The following is a 25,205-nucleotide window of genomic DNA, read 5'->3' on the forward strand; positions in this document are numbered from 1 at the left end:
TGGCTCCAGTATGGAGGAGTTGGGGTCCCAGGGGGAGATGGCTCCAGTATGGAGGAGTTGGGGTCCCAGGGGGAGATGGCTCCAGTATGGAGGAGTTGGGGTCCCAGGGGGAGATGGCTCCAGTATGGAGGAGTTGGGGTCCCAGGGGGAGATGGCTCCAGTATGGAGGAGTTGGGGTCCCAGGGGGAGATGGCTCCAGTATGGAGGAGTTGGGGTCCCAGGGGGAGATGGCTCCAGTATGGAGTTGGGGGGCCAGACCCTGGTTTCTACACAACGAGAACAGTTTTTACAGCAGACACTGTCTGCTGTGAATTATAAGTATCTTTCATACATATCTTAGCCTTGTGACCCATTCCATACATCTGTTGTTTGTCATGTAGACTGGAGGGGGTGTGTCTTGGCTATAAAAGACCTTTGAACCTTTGTCCTGGGGCTCTCAACGAATCACCTGAGAGTGATTTGTCAACCAGCCATCATTATCGTACAGCACTCAATTGATTCACTTTATGTGTGTGTGTTGTATTGACCTGCTCCCTTATTAATAAGTGAATAAAGATTTAGTTTAAGTATGACTATGACTTGTGTGATAAGTTTGTCACTCCTAATTTGATAGTAAAGAAATTAACCACAACAGTGCATACATTTTTTGTACTGGTCCCCCGCGGGAATCAAACCCACAACCATTGTTATTACAAGCGCCATGCTCTACCAACAGCCAAATGGGTTAATCACATCTGACAGTCTATCCAGCTGTCACAGGAATGGAAAAACATTGATGACACCAAAGTGGAGCGACCAGAGGGCACAGCAGATCAAATCAATCAAAATGTCAGTTATAAGTCATTTAGAATAGCTCTCCCTCAACAACAACACTCTGCTGTCTACATTTGGATAGATTCAACTAAGAAGTACCATGTAAAAAACAAATGCAAAGGCCTTAAACGTCATTGATCAGAAAATAATCTGCATTTGGCATTATCAAAGCATTTCTGGGGTGAGAAATAATTCTGCTGAAAGTGCTAGTTGAGAGAAACTCACCCAGCGTAGAAAATCTCAAAGACTGTGGTAGCGAAAGCAGAAAAGGGGCGTTAGCCTGGCATCAGAGGGATCGGTGATGAAAGCAGAGGCCCAGCAGGTGCTGAAGACGGAGGAGCTCTGCTGAGGGGTGCAGCAGCAGCAGGCAGCTTAGAACCAAGCTAAAGGAGCCTACCTCTACCCCAGGAACACACTATGAACGCGAACATTCTCTGTTTTCTACTTTTTAGTCATGATCCACTTTTACACAAACACAAACTCTGGCTAGGCCCAAATAAAACAAACCAAGGAGTAGTGAAATAGTACTGGTACTAGGTTAGTGTTTTTTTTAAACACTAAACTGGTTAGTGATTTACTTTTCACATTAATGGTCAATGATATTTATCTTTTTTAAACATCTTTTAAGTGGGATGTAGGGATGCTATTGGTTAACCGTTAGTCGTTGAAAATAAATTTGACCAGTCTTGCTTTTCAGTCTATAGGATAATTTGCATAATTAAATTGGTGCCAGAATTCAACAACTGGAAAAGTGTCGGAGTCGAATGGAATTAGTATTTAGCTGAAAACAGTCATGTACAGTGAGTGAGTTTATTGAGTTAGAAAGTAGCTTTCTTACGTCAACTAATGGCCGTCTCTAGCCACGAGCAAGACAGAGCGGAGACTCGTTGCTTGGCTACTCACAGTCACAGGCTGCAGGGAGCAATGGGAGAGAGGAGCAGCACGAAGCATCTAACAAGAACAGCTACAGTATTAAGCTAGCAACCAAAAAAGTTTCACAGCATTTCTCTCCTGTTCTACTGGTTTTCATACCAACTTTCTTTCGTTGTCCAGAAGCCAAAGGCACAATCCTAGTCATATTAACCCATCCTAGTTGTTGCATATTTACATTTTCCCTCTTTCTACGTTTAAAACGGATATCTTCATCGCCGTCGCATGAAACGGCTCGAATCAGGTGCTTCTTTGAGAACAGCGTTTTCCCGCATATTCCAGTTTCACAAATTTTTGAAAATGATATATCACATTGAAGTATTACATTGACTGCTTCATTACAATAGTTCCATGTTCAATAATATGAGACGATAGGCTTGCTATTGTTGCACGTTTTTTAAGCTCTTACTTAAAAAGGTCCGTTCCTTGTACCCATGCATAGCTAATTCAACATCGGACACACCATAACTTCAGACACTAGCGATTGGAGGACCAAATCAGCTCCAGCTCAAAATTTAAATGGACTGGAAAATAATATAGGCTTTGCAAATAAATACACCCTTCTAACTAGCTGACCACCGATTTTCATTACAATTTAAATAAGCAAAGTTCCGTGATGAGAGTTTTCAAAAAAATTATATAAACATGTTGTGGGACACGCGGTATATTGTAAAATTCGACTGCGCGACAGACCGCACTACTTCATATACAACTTTTAACCACTGAAATATAGCGAACGGATTTGCTAATGTTGCTAGCTTAGAGTACTATGATGGACACCTTCTTCACTTCTTACGGAAAGCACTTGGAGGAGAGTGGGTTGAGGGAAAAACCCAGACAAATCTAAAACTACAACGAGTCTCGGTTTTGTAGCGACCAGAGCAGGCATAAAGTGCTGGGACCAAGGAGCACATTACAGTGCTGGCCTGCTTCAACGCAACTGGGGAGGACGTCCCCCGATTTATCATCTACCCCAAGTGTTTCCCCGACGGCCACTACACACTGGGAGGCCCCCCAAAGCCTTGTATGGACAGTCAAACTGTGGCTACATTGACAGGGCCCTGTTCAAGAAGTGGTTTCAACATTTCATTAACTTCTTATGGCTGGGGCGCTATTTTCACATTCGGATGAAAAGCGGGCCCAGAGTAAACTGCCTGCTACTCAGGCCCAGAAGCTAAGATATGCATATTAGTAGTAGATTGGATAGAAAACACTCTGAAGTTTCTAAAACTGTTTGAATGATGTCTGTGAGTATCACATAACTCATATGGCAGGCAAAAACCTGAGAAAAAATCCAACCAGGAAGTGGGAAATCTGAGGTTTGTAGGTTTTCAAGTCTTTGCCTATCCAAGGTACAGTGTAAATTTGGTCCGATTGCACTTCCCAAGGCTTCCACTAGATGTCAACAGTCTTTATAACCTTGTTTCAGGCTTCTACTGTGAAGGGGGAGCGAATAAGAGCTGTTTTACTAAGGGGTCTGGCAGAATGCCATGAGCTAAGTCAGGCGCGCGGCCGTGAAAGCGAGCTCTGTTCCTTTTCATTTCTAAAGATGAAGGAATTGTCCGGTTGAAACATTATTGAAGATTTATGATAAAAACATCCTAAAGATTCATTCTATACATCATTTGACTTGTTTTTACGAACTGTAATATAACTTTTTTGACTTTTTGTCTGGACTTAGTGCTCGCGCGTTGTGCATTTGGATTACTAGACTAAACGCGCAAACGAAAAGGAGGTATTTGGACATAAATGATGGACTTTATCGAACAAAACAAACAGTTATTGTGGAACTGGGATTCCTGGGAGTGCATTCTGAAGAAGATCATCAAGGGTAAGTGAATATTTATAATGCTATTTCTGACTTTTGTTGACTCCACAACATGGCGGGTATCTGTATGGCTTGCTTTGACCGATACAGAAAACTCCCTGTGGTCGCCACATGCCTCACCGGGGAGGAATACATGCACCAGTGGAGAGGGGTGAGTAGGGGAGGGCAGAGGAGAAAAAGTGTCAGGCAGCCTTCAGAACACAGAGGGCCCAGGAGAGGGCTGCCATGGATGAGAGCGTCAACGCCATTGCTTCTGCTGGACCCACCACCGGTACCACTCCTAACAGCTGCATCATCACCACCAGTGCCTCGCAGTGTGCAACACCTGTAGGAGCCGCCGGAGTCCCCAGCTGCAGAAGTCGGCCATGTGCCTGCTCCCTCAGCCACACCATCGTCAGCCCCTCAACCCCAACATTACAAACACAAGCTCCTCTAAGCCATCATCAGCGGTTTGATCCACCACCAGCCTGCGTCTGTCACCACCGAAGCGGCCTCCTCTGGACCAACTACCACAGCAACCTTGTCTGGTGTCCCTGGCCCCTGCAATTCGAATACAGCCACCTCCACAGGTAAACACACATTAAATTATGAAACAAAGTATACTGTTTGTTGTGTTGAATAAAACTGCCGCTGAAAAAAAAAACTCTTTACATATCTACAGTCCACAACACCAGCCCACAAGGCATGTCCACCTCCTCCAAAAGGTCTGCAGCTTCCTCCAGAGGAGGTATTCACAAACTGGTACCCCCAGGGTTACGCGCAATGCCGTCAGGGGTACGCCAAATAAAAACGTGATTCACATTTATATTTTCCAACGGGAATATACACTGTTCAAAAAAATAAAGGGAACACTTAAACAACACAATGTAACTCCAAGTCAATCATACTTCTGTGAAATCAAACTGTCCACTTAGGAAGCAACACTGATTGACAATAAATTTCACATGCTGTTGTGCAAATGGAATAGACAACAGGTGGAAATTATAGGCAATTAGCAAGACACCCCCAATAAAGGAGTGGTTCTGCAGGTGGTGACCACAGACCGCTTCTCAGTTCCTATGCTTCCTGGCTGATGTTTTGGTCACTTTTGAATGCTGGCGGTGCTCTCACTCTAGTGGTAGCATGAGACGGAGTCTACAACCCACACAAGTGGCTCAGGTAGTGCAGCTCATCCAGGATGGCACATCAATGCGAGCTGTGGCAAGAAGGTTTGCTGTGTCTGTCAGCGTAGTGTCCAGAGCATGGAGGCGCTACCAGGAGACAGGCCAGTACATCAGGAGACGTGGAGGAGGCAGTAGGAGGGCAACAACCCAGCAGCAGGACCGTTACCTCCGCCTTTGGAGGAGCACTGCCAGAGCTCTACAAAATGACCTCCAGCAGGCCACAAATATGCCGTCTCCGTCTTTTCTTCTTGCAAATGAAGGGGATTTGGGCCGTTCCCGATAATGCAGTATATCCTTCACGTCGGACTCGTTAAAGAAAAAATCTTTGTCCAGTTCGAGGTGAGTAATCACTGTTCTGATGTACAGAAGTTATTTTCGGTCATAAGAGTTGGTAGCAGCGACACTATGTACAAAATAAGTTACAAATAAAGCGAAAAACCTAACAAAATAGCACAGTTGGTTTGGAGCCTGTAAAACGGCAGCCATCCCCTCCGGCGCCATTCCTCAAAGTAAAGTTTTATATGATGTAAATTATACATGTTAAGAGTCCAAGGAGTGCGCACCACGCTACGCAATGAAAAGTCGACGGGCAAGTCAATTGTTTTCAACCGGAAGGCTAGCAAACTAGTCAACAATCTAGTAAATACTTTGGATACAAGGTTGGTGTCTCTTTTTTGAAAATAACTAAATAGATATATCTTGTAATTGAACAAAGTACTAAGGTGGCCAATAATCGGGGAGCATATGCCGATCATACGGGATGTATTTTTTTTTAGCTAAACCACTTATCAAAAAGCTGATAGTATTTACACTGAAATGTCAAACATGCTAATTGCTAACCCATTAGCGAACATTTTTACAGCACCAATAATCACAAAAACATTGTCATTTTACTGTTTGGAACAAATTTAACCTCAGCCAAATTTACTGAAATGTGCATCCCTAGTGGGATGAGATTAGCCTCATCTGCATAATCATTAGTAGTTGCATCTAATTTGGACAGTCTCAGTCATAGTATAAACTAGACTAGAATAGACTTAGAATATGTGGACAACTACAAATACCTAGGTGTCTGGTTAGACTGTAAACTCTCCTTCCAGACTCACATCAAACATCTCCAATCCAAAATTAAATCTAGAATTGGCTTCCTATTCCGCAACAAAGCATCCTTCACTCATGCTGCCAAACATACCCTTGTAAAACTGACCATCCTACCAATCCTCGACTTCGGTGATGTCATTTACAAAATAGCCTCCAAAACCCTACTCAATAAATTGGATGCAGTCTATCACAGTGCCATCCGTTTTGTCACCAAAGCCCCATATACTACCCACCACTGCGACCTGTACACTCTCGTTGGCTGGCCCTCGCTTCATACTCGTCGCCAAACCCACTGGCTCCAGGTCATCTACAAGACCCTGCTAGGTAAAGTCCCCCCTTATCTCAGCTCGCTGGTCACCATAGCAGCACCTACCTGTAGCACGTGCTCCAGCAGGTATATCTCTCTGGTCACCCCCAAAACCAATTCTTCCTTTGGCCGCCTCTCCTTCCAGTTCTCTGCTGCCAATGACTGGAACGAACTACAAAAATCTCTGAAACTGGAAACACTTATCTCCCTCACTAGCTTTAAGCACCAGCTGTCAGAGCAGCTCATAGATTACTGCACCTGTACATAGTCCATCTATAATTTAGCCCAAACAACTACCTCTTTACCTACTGTATTTATTTATTTATTTATTTTGCTCCTTTGCACCCCATTATTTCTATCTCTACTTTTTCTATCTCTACTTTTTTTATTTTTTTATTTTACTTGCTATATTGTATTTACTTCGCCACCATGGCCTTTTTATATTTTTATTTATTTATATATATATTTTGTTTGCCTTCACCTCCCTTATCTCACCTCACTTGCTCATATTGTATATAGACTTATTTTTCACTGTATTATTGACTGTATGTTTGTTTTACTCCATGTGTAACTATGTGTTGTTGTATGTGTCGAACTGCTTTGCTTTATCTTGGCCAGGTCGCAATTGTAAATGAGAATGTGTTCTCAATTTGCCTACCTGGTTAAATAAAGGTGAAATAAAAAAAATAAAAAAATAAAGCATACGGACATAGGCTAGGTCACAGGGATCAATTCAGGGCAATACAACAACAACAAACATTACATAAAATAACTTTGACAAATTGACCATAACCATCATCACACCTTATGTGGTTGAGGACAGAAGGAAGGGTCTGTTTTAGAAAATACACATTTACCCCTGTGTTACAGGGTTGAATAGACACCGGATTTAGGTCCTTGAAAGTTCATAGCCGATGCACCGCATACGGATGTAGATTTGCCCATTGGTGTGCATCAATGCAAGAGCTTAGCGAACATGGGGGAACAAACCTTGCCAATGGCACACTTTCCCGTGCCTAGAAGAGAGTGCCTAGAAGAGTCAACTGTCCGTCTTAATAGAAGTTTTGCAGCAGTCTAGTGTTTGCTGGCAAAAAACTGTGGCATCAGTATCAACTTGCCAAGTGACACACTGAAATGTTTTCCCCTTTTTGGTACATTGTTACTACCTCAATCAAGACATAAAACTGCTTACATCCAAAACACACTTTGCTCAGCACAGCATAAAAGAGAGAAATATATAACGCCTCAACTCCCACAACATACCTCTCTAAAACCCAGTCATGGAGCTAACAAGCTGGTGTATGATTTATTCATTACCATAGCATTCAAAATAGTGATGCTATAGAGCTGAAACTACTGTTGGTTGGGAGGGGGAATGACGACAAACCCATTATATCGGTGTCAATAATAATTGTCAATCTGTGTGTTTGATTAAGCCATCACCCTCCCCCCCAACCCTCAGCTTATAGCCTTTCCTCTTGCCTTACTACACCACGTAGTACAGTCCAGAAGCATGCACTCTGGTCAGAGACTGCCATTGCCTAGCAACCACTTTCATGATGCTCGTTAGGAGGCAGCTAGCTGCGTGACAGCAGAGGGACATGCTGTTCCAGCAGACAAACTACTGCTAAGCTTTAAAAGTACTGGGGACAATATAAATAAGGGAAGACAATACATCTACATGCCTGAAGCACTGGCCTTAAACACAACAGATATTATGGTCGTGAAAATGACTGGAGGCAGGATTAGGTTAGACGTAACAGCTACTGTTATTTCTTTTTTTAAACAGTATATATACTTCAGTAGTCAGAGCTCACCGTCCTAATTGACCATAGGCCTAAATGCACTGATGCAGTTAGAGCAGAATCTGTAACATAAAAAGCATTTCCAGTTGAGGCACTCCACTAAAATCTTCATGAAGTGCTCTGAGAAGACAAAATCCCTGAACAGCTGCAGCAACACACAAAAAGGCACAAAGGACAGGGGCTTAGAGAAACCTCGCTGACACTACAGCAGCGCCAGAGAGGACACTGAGAAAAGGTAGTCAAGAGAGCAGCATCATTTATGCAAAAAAATTGTCAACAGTCATGATGTTGTGAATAATCTCTCCTGGCGCTCCACAATCACACAACTTCCTACTTCATTAGCGTTACCGATGGTAGCTGACTTGCGGATAAAAACCCACTCACAGCTTAAGGCATTAGTCACCTGGTACAAAAACAACGTGTCCTATAGAGGGGCCTGGAGACAGACCCAAAGAGCAAAGTTAGCCCACACACACTGAGCTGCATGAACACTGCGTACTTAGTCCATGTCTTTGACTCACTTTAAGACGTAATTATGAATGTTAGTTAACAGGAATGTTCCAGTTCAAATACAGAAACTGAATAGTTTAAAACTAAAATGTCCATCTCTGTCCTTGAGAGAAAGAGAGCAAACCTGACAGAAAAAAGAGAGAATAAAAACATTTTCATGTTAGTCTAACTTCGCATTAGGATTGGGGCATGAAAATCCACATTTTCATACCGTTTCTGTACCATAACGGGGTATACGGTATTACCCAACGTGCACACAAAGGGCACCATTTAAAAAATTATATAAATAATAACATAATTCTTTGAGGACGCACAAAACAATTGAGGCAACATGGATCTTGATCCAGGAGGGGATTGAATAAGTATGCTGTAACCAAGAAGCTTGATCTTGACAGTTAGCAAACCAAATGCATAGCTGGAGCCCTGAGCTGGATATTCACGACCAGTCAAAAGTTTTAGAACACCTACTCGGGGTTTTTCTTTATTTTGACTATTTTCTACATTGTGGAATAATAGTGAAGTAATCAAAACAATGAAACAACACATATGGAAGCATGCAGTTACCCAAAAAATCTAAATATACTTTATATTTGAGATTCTTCAAAGTAGCCACCCTTTGCCTTGATGACAGCTTTGCACACTCTTGGCATTCTCTCAACTAGCTTCCCCTGGAATTATTTTCCAACAGTCTTGAGGAGTTCCCACAGATGCTGAGCACTTGTTGGCTGCTTTTCATTCACTCCGTTGTCCAACTCATCCCAAACATCTCAATTTGGTTGAGGTCGGGGGATTGTGGTGGCCAGGTCATCTGATGCAGCACTCCATCACTCTTCTTCTTGGTAAAATAGTCCTAACACAGCCTGGAGGTGTGTTGCTTAATTGTCCTGTTGAAAAACAAATGATAGTCCCACTAAGCCCAAACCAGATGGGATGGCGTATCGCTGCAGAATGCTGTGGTTGCCATGCTAGTGAAGTGTGCCTTGAATTCTAAACTATTATTCTACAATGTAGAAAATAGTAAAAATAAAGAAAATCTCTTGAATGAGTAGGTGTTCTAAAACCTTTGACCAGAAGTGTAATTTATTTAACCAATTAGATTTCTTAGTTATATTTAACTTATAGTTAAAAGCAGTGGCGCCACTGTGAGGCGGGAGTGTCCCAACACCAAAATAACATTTTAAACGGTATTGAAAATCATACCGTCGGTATTTCGAAATATACCGTTTATACCGTATACCGGGGTATCGCCAAAGCCTACTTCACATACTACTTAAGAGATGAGAGGGGATTATAATGGGTTGCTGAAATTGCACAGTGAAGTCCTTTAGTGAGTTGAGCTAAAAAGCAAGTGTTTGAAGTTACACATTCACACATAACATGAGAAAAGCAGAAACTGCTAAAATGAGGCACTTCAGATAAAAGTGAGGACTGTTGATTGATCGTGTATAGATGCAGAAATAAAAGTTGGACATACATTGCACAGTACCTGTCGTGCAGTCCGAGGGACATCGTCTCCCCTCTGTGTACAGGGTGCTCCATGCCCTCGCCAAAACCACACCCCTGAAAAACAGGTAAACAATACATTAATGATACTGTCCGGGCTCTTCAAAGGAGGGTAAGTGTACCTATTAAGCCCACCAAAATCTAAGTTTAGACATTTCTAACATATACTGCTCTAAATTCTGTAAGAAAAGTGTAGATAAAAAAATTATAAAAAATAAAGATTAATCTCTCATGTGAAGTTTTATGACTTGACAACATTTGCTTATGTATAATAAATATATTTGATAAAATATGTATAAAGTCCGGAATGTGCTTAATGAGTACTGAATGTACCCTTTAAGCCCACCTTTAAATAAATCTATTTGAATTCATTTCCAAACATTGCAAACTTAACCTGAAATTTCTTATGAAAACTTAATTTATAATAATCTCCCCTAAAGTTATTGTTCCTGCCAACCAGTACACACCTGATTCTACTAATCATAGACTTCAATCAAGACTTGAATAGATGAACAAGGTGTGTTACTGCTTGGTTTGAACAAAAACCTGCACCGCCCTCTGTAGATCAGACGCCATGGACAAAGAACATAACACAAACAACTTTTAATGAATTATCTCAAAGCTGGCTTACATTTGCTGTAGTCAATCAATTTCAATCAATCAATTTTATTTTATATAGCCCTTCGTACATCAGATAATATCTCGAAGTGCTGTACAGAAACCCAGCCTAAAACCCCAAACAGCTAGAATGCAGGTGTAGAAGCACGGTGGCTAGGAAAAACTCCCTAGAAAGGCCAAAACCTAGGAAGAAACCTAGAGAGGAACCAGGCTATGAGGGGTGGCCAGTCCTCTTCTGGCTGTGCCGGGTGGAGATTATAACAGAACTATGCCAAGATGTTCAAAAATGTTCATAAGTGACAAGCATGGTCAAATAATAATCATGAATAATTTTCAGTTGGCTTTTCATAGCTGATCATTAAGAGTTGAAAAACAACAGGTCTGGGACAGGTGGCGGTTCCATAACCGCAGGCAGAACAGCTGAAACTGGATAGTCATATTCTTGTTAATTAGTTCAACGTGTCTTCCTAAAGCCTGTCTGAAGACAGTTTCATTTCTCCCTCTCTACTGTTGTATTACAAAGGTACATGTGGTGAACCAAATAATAGAAACACCTGTATGTCTTCTATCTCCGATATCCTTCAACTCTGGTCTTACTTTTCTCTAGCGTTGCAAAGGGTCGGAAACTTACCGGGAAATTTCCGGAAATTTTTAATTGGAAGTTAAATTACTCAAAATTCATCAAAAAAGTTAGCTTATAACAGTAAACCTTTTTTGTGGGACACACATAAGGCAATTCTAAGACTTGTCATATTTTGGTTAAACTTTCCCCATTCAATGGAATTGCAACCCTCTGCATGCACAGTGCATTCTTCCATCACATGTACAGCTGATTCTCAAGATCTTGCACACTAATGAGATGCTATTGAGCCCAAAATTCTACACTGTGAGCCAAGGACTACATGCTTTCTGGTAAGTATTGAATATATTGTATATGACATACATGATTTTTTGTTAACTAGTAAATAGTAGCCTACAGCAAGGTATGTTTCAATCATTTCTAACTTCAGAAGTTAGTTAGTTTTTGCTACCATGTGGGTTTAGCTTGCTTGAGTTGCGAACTGAGGAGTGTTATTTCTCCTGTGTCCATACCTGTTTCATTTTAAAACATTTATCTTACAAAGGAGTTGTTTAAACTAACTGTTTAACTACACTGCTCAAAAAAATAAAGGGAACACTTAAACAACACAATGTAACTCCAAGTCAATCACACTTCTGTGAAATCAAACTGTCCACTTAGGAAGCAACACTGATTGACAATAAATTTCACATGCTGTTGTGCAAATGGAATAGACAAAAGGTGGAAATTATAGGCAATTAGCAAGACACCCCCAAAAAAGGAATGGTTCTGCAGTTGGTGACCACAGACCACTTCTCATTTCCTATGCTTCCTGGCTGATGTTTTGGTCACTTTTGAATGCTGGCGGTGCTCTCACTCTAGTGGTAGCATGAGACGGAGTCTACAACCCACACAAGTGGCTCAGGTAGTGCAGTTCATCCAGGATGGCACATCAATGCGAGCTGTGGCAAAAAGGTTTGCTGTGTCTGTCAGCGTAGTGTCCAGAGCATGGAGGCGCTACCAGGAGACGGGCCAGTACATCAGGAGACATGGAGGAGGCCGTAGGAAGGCAACAACCCAGCAGCAGGACCGCTACCTCCGCCTTTGTGCAAGGAGGTGCACTGCCAGCGCCCTGCAAAATGACCTCCAGCAGGCCACAAATGTGCATGTGTCTGCTCAAACGGTCAGAAACAGACTCCATGAGGGTGGTATGAGGGCCCGACGTCCACAGGTGGGGGTTGTGCTTACAGCCCAACACCGTGCAGGACGTTTGGCATTTGCCAGAGAACACCAAGATTGGCAAATTCGCTACTGGCGCCCGTGCTCTTCACAGATGAAAGCAGGTTCACACTGAGCACATGAACACATGTGACAGACGTGACAGAGTCTGGAGACGCCATGGAGAACGTTCTGCTGCCTGCAACATCCTCCAGCAAGACCGGTTTGGCGGTGGGTCAGTCATGGTGTGGGGTGGCATTTCTTTGTGGGGCCGCACAGCCCTCCATGTGCTCGCTAGAGGTAGCCTGACTGCCAATAGGTACCGAAATGAGATCCTCAGACCCCTTGTGAGACCATATGCTGACACATGCACATTTGTGGCCTGCTGGAGGTCATTTTGCAGGGCACTGGCAGTGTACCTCCTTGCACAAAGGCGGAGGTAGCGGTCCTGCTGCTGGGTTGTTGCCCTCCTACGGCCTTCTCCACGTCTTCTGATGTTCTGGCCTGTCTCCTGGTAGCGCCTCCATGCTCTGGACACTACGCTGACAGACACAGCAAACCTTTTTGCCACAGCTCGCATTGATGTGCCATCCTGGATGAACTGCACTACCTGAGCCACTTGTGTGGGTGGTAGACTCCGTCTCATGCTACCACTAGAGTGAGAGCACCGCCAGCATTCAAAAGTGACCAAAACATCAGCCAGGAAGCATAGGAACTGAGAAGTGGTCTGTGGTCACCACCTGCAGAATCACTCCTTTTTTGGGGGTGTCTTGCTAATTGCCTATAATTTCCACCTTTTGTCTATTCCATTTGCACAACAGCATGTGAAATTTATTGTCAATCAGTGTTGCTTGCTAAGTGGACAGTTTGATTTCTCAGAAGTGTGATTGACTTGGAGTTACATTGTGTTGTTTAAGTGTTCCCTTTATTTTTTTGAGCAGTGTATTTATCTGTACATGGAATTGCATTAGGTTTTTTTTTTAAATCTTTTTTTCTAATCTTTACAGGAAAATGCCAAGGGCACTATCTGATGTGTGGAGACATTTCACTGCAGCCAATGTAGAAGGAAAAGCTGTGTACATTTTCAAATACTGTGCCAAATCCTATGTGAAGAATGAAACAAAGTTGCAGAATCATCTGGCCAAGTGCATAACGTTCCCTCAGCGCTCACAACAAGCAACCTCTGACAAAAGTCCCTGTACTTCTATTCAAGGTGAAAATGATAAATCATTCACCTTGTCGATAGCAACAGCTCATGGTCCTCCTGGAATCAGAAGTTTTTTTGACTCAATGGAGGAACGTAGTCAGAGAAATGCTGATGAATGTCTTGCTCGAGCTGTGTATGCAACTGGTTCACCTCTGACGCTCACAGGCAATGTGTATTGGAAGCAGGGTTGCACATTTTAGGGAATATTCAGAGGTGGAAACTTTCCGTGGGAATTAACGGGAATATATGGGAATTAATGGAAATATATGCAAATGTAATATTAATACCATTTAAATGTTATTGTTTTTTGCATTGGATATATTTACCATATCATATGGAGCCTGAAACATAAACCTTTTACCTTATCATAAGGAGACAATTTCAAAAGATTTAAATCATTCCAATAGAAAGAAAAAAAACTATTTAGTTACGAATTGAACTTTAATTTTGTCAATAGCTCATTTCGACTTTGTAAAAATTCGTTCCCAAATTAAACTGCCTCTTACTCAATTCTTGCTCGTACAATATGCATATTATTATTACTATTGGATAGAAAACACTCTCTAGTTTCTAAAACCTTTTGAATTATTTCTCTGAGTGAAACAGAACTCATTCTGCAGCACACTTCCTGTCAGGAAGTGAGATTTCTTAAATCGAGGTCCCTGTTCTAGGGTCAGTTTATAAGTCCCCATGTAAGCTATGGGGCTACATGCACTGCATACGCCTTCCTCTAGATGTCAGTAAGCGGTGAGAATTTGAATGGAGTGGATTGCACCATCTGGGGCACTATAAAGGCTCATGGAACGGAAGTACCATTCTTTTCAACGGGGCGCCTGGCGCAAGAGGGATATCACAATGGCGTCCTGAAAAGCTTTCGTTTTAGCAGTTCTATATCTCCGGCTCTGATTTAATTAGATTTTTGTCTTAAAAACTTCATAAGGTAGTTCATTTAAACCGACTTATAACAGTTTATTGCCATTTTCTGGAATTTCTTTGTCTTGCGCTATCGCGAGTTGGACACCTCTCAGGTGGATGGCTAGCGTTAGCTGCTATTTCTACAGGAGAAGAGGACATCTTTCAACCAAAAGACGATTGTTCTGGAGAAAGGACACCTTGCCCAAGATTCTGATGGAAGCTCAGCAAATAGTAAGCAGTCTTTATGTTGTTAATTCGTATTTATGTTGACAAATGGCAAATAATAATTCCGCCATGAATTTCGATGCGGTCTCGCTTTAGCGCACGCTGTATGCGTAGTAACGTTAATTTTAAAAATCTAACACAGCGGTTGCATTAAGAACTAATGTATCTTTCATTTGCTGTCCAACCTGTATTTTTTTAGTCAAGTTTATGATTACTTATTGATTAGAATAGGTGCCTCTCCAAGATGGCGCCGGACAGATTGCTTGAAGTTTGGCCACTAATCACATTGTATAACCACGATTTGTGCCGCTAAATATGCACATTTTCGAACAAACCCTATATGCATTGTGTAATATGATGTTACAGGACTGTCATCTGATGAAGAATATCAAGGTTAGTCAAAAATTATATATCTTTTGCCTGTTTGTTACGATCGCTAACCTTTGCTGCTAGTAAATGGTTTGTGTTTCTGGCTATTGTGGTAAGCTAATATAATGCTATATTGTGTTTTCGCTGTAAAACACTTAAAAAATCTGAAATATTGGCTGGATTCACAAGATGTTTGTCTTTCATTTGCTGTATGCTGTGTATTTTTAAGAAATGTTTTATGATGAGTAATTAGGTAATACACGATGGTCTCTGTAGTTATTCTAGTTGCTTTGGTGAGAGTTGTGATGGTGGCTGCAATGGTAAACTATGATTTATACCTGAAATATGCACATTTGTCTAACAAAACATATTTATTGTATAGCATATGTTATCAGACTGTCATCTGATGAAAGTGTTTCTTGGTTAGTGGCTATTTATATCTTTATTTGGTCGAATTTGTGATAGCTACCTATGCAGGGGAAAAATGGTGGAGTAAAAAAAGTGGTGTCTTTTGCTAACGTGGTTTGCTAATAGATTTACATATTGTGTCTTCCCTGTAAAACATTTTAAAAATCAGAAATGATGGCTGGATTCACAAGATGTGTATCTTTCATCTGGTGTCTTGGACTTGTGATTTAATGATATTTAGATGCTAGTATTTACTTGTGACGCTATGCTAGTCAGCTTTTTTACTGATGGGGGTGGACCCGGGATTGGGAGGAAGTAGAAGTTAATGTCCGGGGGTATCATCGGATGGGGCCATAGTGTATCCTGACCCCTCCTGTCTCAGCCTCCAGTATTTATGCTGCAGTAGTTTGTGTGTCAGGGGGCTAGGGTCAGTCTGTTATATCTGGAGTACTTCTCCTGTCTTATCCGGTGTCTTGTGTGAATTTAAGTATGCTCTCTCTAATTCTCTTTCTTTCGCTCTCTCTCTCTCTCTCTCTCTCTCGGGGGACCTGCGCCCTAGGACCATGCCTCAGGACTACCTGGCATGATGACTCGTTGTCCCCAGTCTACCTGGCCGTGCTGCTGCTCCAGTTTCAACTGTTCTGCCTGCAGCTATGGAACCCTGACCTGATCACTATGATTACTATTATTTGACCATGCTGGTCATTTATGAACATCTGGACATGTTCTGTTATAATCTCCACCCGGCACAGCCAGAAGAGGACTGGCCACCCCTCATAGCCTGGTTCCTCTCTAGGTTTCTTCCTAGGTTTTGGCCTTTCTAGGGAGTTTTTCCTAGCCACGTGCTTCTACACCTGCATTGCTTGCTGTTTGGGGTTTTAGGCTGGGTTTCTGTACAGCACTTTGAGATATCAGCTGATGTAAGAAGGGTTATATATATAAATTTGATTTTGATTTTAATTAAATGAGTTGACTTGTCACATGGATGAATTCACTGAACAACAAAAGAAAGGGACTATTGAATGATTCACAAGAATCCATCGCATCTCCCAAAAACGTTTTCAACATACATCTGTCAAATGATAGTCTAGAAACTAAAGCTTTGGTTTTCTTCCTCTCAGGCTTCCATGTCTTCTCCCTGGACCTCCTCAATGTCCACCTCTTGAACATCAGACTCTGAGGCCTCATCTTCATTGTCACTTTCCAACCTTGTTGAGGATGGCTCGTTGTCAGGCTCAAAAAGCCTCAAATTTGCCCGGATGGCCACCAATTGTGTAACCCTTGTATTGGTCAGCCTGTTGTGTGCTTTGGTGTGTGTGTTCCCAAACAAGGACCAGTTGCGCTCTGAGGCGGCTGATGTTGGTGGGATTTGGAGGATGATGGAGGCAACAGGGGAAAGAGCCTCAGATCCACAAAGTTCCTTCCACCAGGTGGCTGATGAGATATGTTGGCACGACTGCCATATTGCATCTCCATCCCAAAGCCCTTGCTTGGAAGTGTACTTCGCCAGACTGCCAAGAACCTTGCCCTCATCCAGGCCAAGGTGGCGAGACACGGTAGTGATGACACCAGACAGGATGCTCTTGCCAGCATACTTGGGGTCCAACATGTACGCTGCGGCGTGTATGGGCTCAGGCAGAAGTCTTGGCGCTTTTTGATGTATTTCAGAACTGCAGTTTCCTCTGCTTGGAGCAACAGTGAAGTGGGCAGGGCAGTACAGATTTCTCTTACATCTGCAAGCAGAGTCTGAACATAAGACAGGATGGCATTGTCTCCCTCAAATCAGTGCACAGTCTACTCCTATAGGTTTTAGGAGTTTCAGGCTGCTTACCACTCTCCCCAAAAATACATCATCCAGGAGGATCCTCTTGATGTGGCTGTCCATAAATCGGCAGACTGTGATATGGCCATTTCTTGGAGACTCCTTCCCCTCCAGGAGACTGTCACACATGATGACAACACCACCCCAACGGATGTAGCTGGACAGCTTCACTTTGGTGCTCATATTCTTCTCACTTTGCTTGGTGAGGTAGATTGTTGCTATAACTTGATGAGCCTTCACATACCTAACCACTTCCTTGGCTCTCTTGTAGAGTGTATCCATTGTTTTCAGTGCCATGATGTCCTTGAGGAGCAGATTCAATGCATGAGCAGCACAGCCAATGGGTGAGATGTGAGGACAGGACTCCTCCACTTCAGACCAAGCAGCCTTCATGTTCGCAGCATTGTCTGTCACCAGTGCAAATAACTTCTGTGGTCCAAGGTCATTGATGACTGCCTTCAGCTCATCTGCAATGTAGAGACCGGTGTGTCGGTTGTCCTTTGTGTCTGTGCTCTTGTTGAATACTAGTTGAGGGGTGGAGATGTAGTTAATTATTCCTTGCCCATGAACATTCAACCACCCATCAGAGATGATTGCAATACAGGTCTGCTTTCTCTATGATTTGCTTGACCTTCACTTGAACTCTGCATCCAGAAAATGTGTAGATAAAGCATGCCTGGTTGGAGGGGTGTATGCTGGGCGAGTTTGTTTGAGCAAAATGGATGCGGAGGATGTGAAAAATAAACTCAAAATGGGCGTATGTTTACTGGTTGCTCAGGAGGTAAAGGGGACGTCAGTTCCGTGGAAGACATTTGACTTAGTTGTGGAAACTACTGGAGATCCAGAAAAAGGAGGGTATACTGTAGGAGCAAGCATTTCCTGAGTATTATGTGTGCCCAACAGTTGCTGTTAGATAACAAATAAAACATTTCTGACCATTTGGAACAGTGTCAACACAAAATAAGTGTACCAGGGAGTCTGTTCTAACAAAGAGATATAAAGCCTTTATTACAGCAGCCTAAAAACATTTGCGTGCATTATTTATTGCTTAGGCTAATTATTTGAAGCTCATTTTGTTCTTTCATTATAAAACTAAAATGCTTGATTGCATTTCAAAGCATGAATGAACAACTTATTAACACAGTAGCCTATATAATGAAATATAGGCCTAAGTAAGGTATGGTATTAAGACTAAACAGGACGCAATCTTAGGCCTACAGCTCGATGGCGGTTATAGAAGGCTACTATACAAAGCCTACTAATGATAACGACATCACTTATTATTATCATGATCATAATAAGGAGATCAAGAGAAAGGGAGGCTATAGGAGCGAGAGCTGCATGCATATTATGTATAACAAGCAAGTGCTGTTAGATTCAATTTTTCTGTCTGTTTGGAACAGTGTAAACACACAAAGTAATAGCAGTCTGCTCAAATAAAAACAATTATAAAGCCTTTATTTAGATTTATTTTATTTAACTAGGCAAGTCAGTTACGAACAAATTCTTATTTACAATGATGGTCTACCAAAAGGACTCCTGCGGGGACGGGGGCTGGGATTTAAAAAAATATATAAATATATATAAGACAACACACACATCACGACAAGAGACACCACAACACTACATAAAAATAGACATAAGGCAACAACATAGCATGGCAGCAACACATGAAAACACAGCATGGTAGCAACACATGACAACAACATGGTAGCAACACAAAATGGCAGCAGCACAACATGGTAGCAGCACAAAACATGGTACAAACATTATTGGGCACAGACAACAGCACAACGGGCAAGAAGGTAGAGACAACAATACATCACACAAAGAAGCCACAACTGTCAGTAAGAGTGTCCATGATTGAGTCTTTGAATGAAGAGATGGAGATAAAACGGTCCAGTTTGAGTGTTTGTTGCAGCTCGTTCCAGTCGCTAGCTGCAGCGAACTGAAAAGAGGAACGACCCAGGGATGGGTGTGCTTTGGGGACCTTTAACAGAATGTGATTGGCAGAACAGGTGTTTTATGTGGAGGATGAGGTGTGCAGTATATATCTCAGATAGGGGGGAGTAAGGCCTAAGAGGGTTTTATAAATAAGCATCAACCAGTGGGTCTTGCGACAGGTTTACAGATGAGTAATGAGTGCAGTGATGTGTCCTATAAGGAGCATTGGTGGCAAATCTGATGGCTGAATGGTAAATGGTCATCTAAAAAAGAAATATCTTATTTACATACAGTGGGGCAAAAAAGTATTTAGTCAGCCACTAATTGTGCAAGTTCTCCCACTTAAAAAGATGAGAGGCCTGTAATTTTCATCATAGGTACACTTCAACTATGACAGACAAAATGAGAAAAAAAATCCAGAAAATCACATTGTAGGATTTTTAATGAATTTATTTGCAGAGAAATTCCCCAAATACAGGTGTGTCAAGCTTGTAGCGTCATACCCAAGAGGCTGTAATCGCTGCCAAAGGTGCTTCAACAAAGTTCTGAGTAAAGGGTCTGAATACTGAAGTAAATGTAATATTTCATTTCACATTTTTATAAATTTGCAAAAATTTATAAAAAACTGTTTTTCCTTTGTCATTATTGGGTATTGTGTTGATGCGGAAAAAACAAGTTAATCGATTTTAAAATAAGGCTGTAATGTAACAAAATGTGGAAAAAGTCAAGGGGTCTGAATACTTTCCGAAGGCACTGTATATGGCACATTTAATAGTTAGGCTATTGATTATAGAGCTAATTAAGTTGGTTTCCTCGCTCTCAATTAGGCTAAGTCAAGGGCTGTTTCCTCATCTCTGCTGCCTCTCACGCATTGTTCTCAATCCCAATATGCTGGTTAATTTTCCTATTATGCACATACCAACATATGGAAAGGTGCCAATTCTACGGCGCACGGAAGATTATGTTTCAGAACCACGGACAACGACGATATCCAACACAGGAGAAAGATCATTTGTTATAAAATATTAGATTTATTATTGTTGCACCATTATTTTTACATAATATAACCATATGCAATTTCACTATCACGTGTCTAAGAGTGATGGACTGTGCCACCCCCACGGCCTCCCCAATGGATTAGTCCACTGAGACAGACGCGAATCAGACAGGTGTCTTACACACCATGAAAATGTTTTGCGACTGCTCGACTAAAGAAATCTCGGTCGGCCAACAGCCTATCGACCAAAAAATTGACTAGTCAACTTAATGGGGTCAGCCCTAACCTACACCTGAAGAAAAAACATTTATGCTCATGTTAATTGAATAAGTCACCATTGGCCTCACGGTGAAATCCCTGAGTGGTTTCCTTAATCTCCAGCAACTGAGTTAGGAAGAAAGCCTGTATCTTTGTAGTGACTGGGTGTATTGATACACCATCCAAAGTGTAATTAATAACGCTCAAAGGGATATTCAATGTCTGCCTCTTTTTTACCACCCATCTACCAATAGGTGCCTTTCTTTGCAAGGCATTGGAAAACCTCCCTGGTCTTTGTGGTTGAATCTGTGTTTGAATTTCACTGCTCGACTGAGGGACCTTATAGATAATTGTATGTGTGGGGTGAGTAGTCCTTCAAAAACCATGCAACTTATGTGACTTGTGAATCAAATGTTTACTCCTGAACGTATGCTTGCCATAACAAAGGGGTTGAATACTTACATGCTGACTACACTGCTCGCGTTGCATGCGCCTTGCAAAATAAATGTAGTAATCTATATTATTCAATTAATGCTCACGCGCCAACGAACGTCTGCGTTGCCAAGGGCTAAAATAGAAGTCAGTTCTATTTGTGACGCAGCTCGCACTGCAAGTCCTGCCTCTCCCATATCCTCATTGGTTTATAAAAGCAGATACCCACGTGCCATCTCCTCATTGGTTATACCCACGTGGTTGACTGAAAGATGAACGAGGTCGGTGGCAGTAATGCATCTAATGTTTTGCCAATCGCAATATAAAGTCAAGAGAAGAAAAGGCCTGGACGGAGGAGAAATTACTAGAAATTTTTCGGTTGACCGTTCTGTGTGTAGAATAATTGGCGGAGTAGAGGACCTTGTGCATTTCAGGTAAAATAACAACTCAATGTTTATATCCCAAGAAAAATTAGCTAGCAACAGCAAACTAGCTAAATAAAGCAAATTAGCTAGCAAGTGCAAGCTAGTTAGCTAAATTGCCATAAATGTTTAAAACTTTTCGACCCGTCCCCAAATTAATATAATTGGTTCAGAGTTTGTTTTGATATTTTAACCTGTGTGTCGTGATCGCGTTTGGTGTGGGGGGACAAAATACATTTATGCACGATGGCGCATGCACGCAGCCGGTTTGGGTTCCATGTTACTGACTCAAGATATTTCAGCTTTTAATTTTTTAATTAATTTGTTAACATTTCTAAAAACATAATTCCACTTTGACATTATGGGGTAGTGTGGGTATGACAATGACACAAAATCTAAATTGAATCAATTTTAAATTCAGGCTGTAACAACAAAATTGTCAAGGTGGTGAATACTTTTAGGCACTGTAACTGTCACTAACGTAATAATAAAAAACGGATTGGCGTAGAATAAAACTGGTATGGATACAACAACCACAAACTGGATTAAAGGAAAACTTTAAAGGAAAACTCCACCCAAAAACTATATTTTGGTATATTGTTTCATTAGTCCATTGTTGATATAGCCTACAGGTTGACCCTTTAAAACCTGTCTAGGACGGGGGTGCCGCTAGTGGCACTCCTCCCACATTCCACTGAAAAGGCAGAGCGCGAAATTCAAACAATTTTTTTTTTTTTTTATATTTAAATTTCACACATTAACAAGTCCAATACAGCTAATGAAAGACACAGATCGTGTGAATCCAGCCAACATGTCCGATTTTTAAAATGTTTTACAGGGAAGATACAATATGTAAATCTATTAGCTAAACACCTTAGCAAAAGACACCATCTTTTCTTTGTCCACCAACACCACTAGCTATCACCAATTTGGCTAAACTAAGATATTGATAGCCACTAACCAAGAAAAAACCTCATCAGATGACAGTCTGATAACATATTTATGGTATAGGATAGGTTTTGTTAGAAAAATGTGCATATTTCAGGTAGATATCATAGTTTACAATTGCACCCACCGTCACAAATCGACTAGAATAAATACATAGAGCAACGTGTATTACCTAATTACTAATCATCAAACATTTCGTAAAAATACACAGCATACACTAATCGAAAGACACAGATCCTGTGAATACAGACAATATTTCAGATTTTCTAAGTGTCTTACAGCGAAAACACAATAAATCATTATATTAGCATACCACATGTGCAAACATTACCAGAGCATTTTTATTTTTTTATTTCACCTTTATTTAACCAGGTAGGCTAGTTGAGAACAAGTTCTCATTTGCAACTGCGACCTGGCCAAGATAAAGCATAGCAGTGTGAACAGACAACAACACAGAGTTACACATGGAGTAAACAATAAACAAGTCAATAACATGGTAGGAAAAAGAGAATCTATATACAATGTGTGCAAAAGGCATGAGGTAGGCAATAAATCGAATAATTACAATTTAGCAGATTAACACTGGAGTGATAAATCATCAGATGATCATGTGCAAGAAGAGATACTGGTGTGCAAAAGAGCAGAAAAGTAAATAAATAAAAGCAGTATGGGGGTGAGGTAGGTAAATTGGGTGGGTAGTTTACAGATGGACTATGTACAGCTGCAGCGATCGGTTAGCTGCTCGGATAGCAGATTTTTAAAGTTGTTGAGGGAGATAAAAGTCTCCAACTTCAGAGATTTTTGCAATTCGTTCCAGTCGCAGGCAGCAGAGAACTGGAAGGAAAGGCGTCCAAATTAGGTTTTGGCTTTAGGGATGATCAGTGAGATACACCTGCTGGAGCGCGTGCTACGGGTGGGTGTAGCCATCGTGACCAGTGAACTGAGATAAGGCGGCACTTTACCTACCATAGCCTTGTAGATGACCTGGAGCCAGTGGGTCTGACGACGAACATGTAGCGAGGGCCAGCCGACTAGGGCATACAGGTCGCAGTGGTGGGTGGTATAAGGTGCTTTAGTAACAAAACGGATGGCACTGTGATAAACTGCATCCAGTTTGCTGAGTAGAGTATTGGAAGCTATTTTGTAGATGACATCGCCGAAGTCGAGGATCGGTAGGATAGTCAGTTTTACTAGGGTAAGTTTGGCGGCGTGAGTGAAGGAGGCTTTGTTCCGGAATAGAAAGCCGACTCTAGATTTGATTTTGGATTGGAGATGTTTGATATGAGTCTGGAAGGAGAGTTTGAAGTCTAGCCAGACACCTAGGTACTTATAGATGTCCACATATTCTAGGTCGGAACCGTCCAGGGTGGTGATGCTAGTCGGGCGTGCGGGTGCAGGCAGCGAACGGTTGAAAAGCATGCATTTGGTTTTACTAGCATTTAAGAGCAGTTGGAGGCCACGGAAGGAGTGTTGTATGGCATTGAAGCTCGTTTGGAGGTTAGATAGCACAGTGTCCAGGGAAGGGCCGGAAGTATACAGAATGGTGTCGTCTGCGTAGAGGTGGATCAGGGAATCGCCCGCAGCAAGAGCAACATCATTGATGTATACAGAGAAAAGAGTCGGCCCGAGAATTGAACTCTGTGGTACCCCCATAGAGACTGCCAGAAGACCGGACAACATGCCCTCCGATTTGACACACTGAACTCTGTCTGCAAAGTAGTTGGTGAACCAGGCAAGGCAGTCATTAGAAAAACCGAGGCTATTGAGTCTGCCGATAAGAATATGGTGATTGACAGAGTCGAAAGCCTTGGCCAGGTCGATGAAGACGGCTGCACAGTAATGTCTTTTATCGATGGCGGTTATGATATCGTTTAGTACCTTGAGCGTGGCTGAGGTGCACCCGTGACCGGCTCGGAAACCGGATTGCACAGCGGAGAAGGTACGGTGGGATTCGAGATGGTCAGTGATCTGTTTGTTGACTTGGCTTTCGAAGACCTTAGCTAGGCAGGGCAGGATGGATATAGGTCTGTAACAGTTTGGGTCCAGGGTTGCTCCCCCTTTGAAGAGGGGGATGACAGCGGCAGCTTTCCAATCCTTGGGGATCTCAGATGATACGAAGGAGAGGTTGAACAGGCTGGTAATGGGGGGTGCGACAATGGCGGCGGACAGTTTCAGAAATAGGGGGTCCAGATTGTCAAGCCCAGCTGATTTGTATGGGTCCAGGTTTTCCAGCTCTTTCAGAACATCTGCTATCTGGATATGGGTAAAGGAGAAGCTGGGGCGGCTTGGGCGAGTAGCAGCGGGGGGGGGCGGGGCTGTTGGCCAAGGTTGGAGTCGCCAGGTGGAAGGCATGGCCAGCCATTGAGAAATGTTTGTTGAAGTTTTCGATTATCACGGACTTATCAGTGGTGACCGTGTTATCTAGCCTCAGTGCAGTGGGCAGCTGGGAGGAGGTGCTCTTGTTTTCCATGGACTTGACAGTATCCCAGAACTTTTTGGAGTTAGAGCTACAGGATGCAAATTTCTGCTTGAAAAAGCTGGCCTTTGCTTTCCTGACTGACTGCGTGTATTGGTTCCTGACTTCCCTGAACAGTTGCATATCACGGGGGCTCTTCGATGCTATTGCAGTTCGCCACAGGATGTTTTTGTGCTGGTCGAGGGCAGTCAGGTCTGGAGTGAACCAAGGGCTATATCTGTTCTTGGTTCTGCATTTTTTGAACGGAGCATGCTTGTCTAATATGCTGAGGAAGTAACTTTTAAAGAATGACCAGGCATCCTCAACTGACGGGATGAGGTCAATATCCTTCCAGGGTACCCGGGCCAGGTCGATTAGAAAGGCCTGCTCGCAGAAGTGTTTCAGGGAGCGTTTGACAGTGATGAGGGGTGGTCGTTTGACCGTGGAC

The 25,205-nt window shown here is 42.3% G+C and overlaps 1 protein-coding gene across 4 annotated transcripts in view; it reads right to left on the reverse strand.

Annotated features, from left to right (window-relative positions):
* Positions 1–25,205, reverse strand: part of LOC129868944 (kelch-like protein 13) — a 99,765-nt gene that overhangs the window by 58,925 nt on the left and 15,635 nt on the right. Inside the window, exons 1-2 of one of the 4 annotated variants that reach the window (XM_055943316.1) lie at positions 13,591–14,160; positions 9,932–10,017 (exon numbers count right to left, since the gene is read on the reverse strand). The exons of 1 other annotated variant lie outside the window; for it this stretch is intronic. In XM_055943316.1, the coding sequence (XP_055799291.1) occupies positions 9,932–9,996 (65 nt within the window). In that variant the 5' untranslated portion in view covers positions 9,997–10,017; positions 13,591–14,160. Of the gene's footprint in view, positions 1–9,931; positions 10,018–13,590; positions 14,161–25,205 lie in introns of those variants that run through there. 2 more of the 4 variants (XM_055943317.1, XM_055943315.1) reach the window with 2 other exon arrangements.

Source organism: Salvelinus fontinalis, chromosome 13, assembly GCF_029448725.1.
Source record: "Salvelinus fontinalis isolate EN_2023a chromosome 13, ASM2944872v1, whole genome shotgun sequence".
Lineage (NCBI taxonomy): Eukaryota > Metazoa > Chordata > Actinopteri > Salmoniformes > Salmonidae > Salvelinus > Salvelinus fontinalis.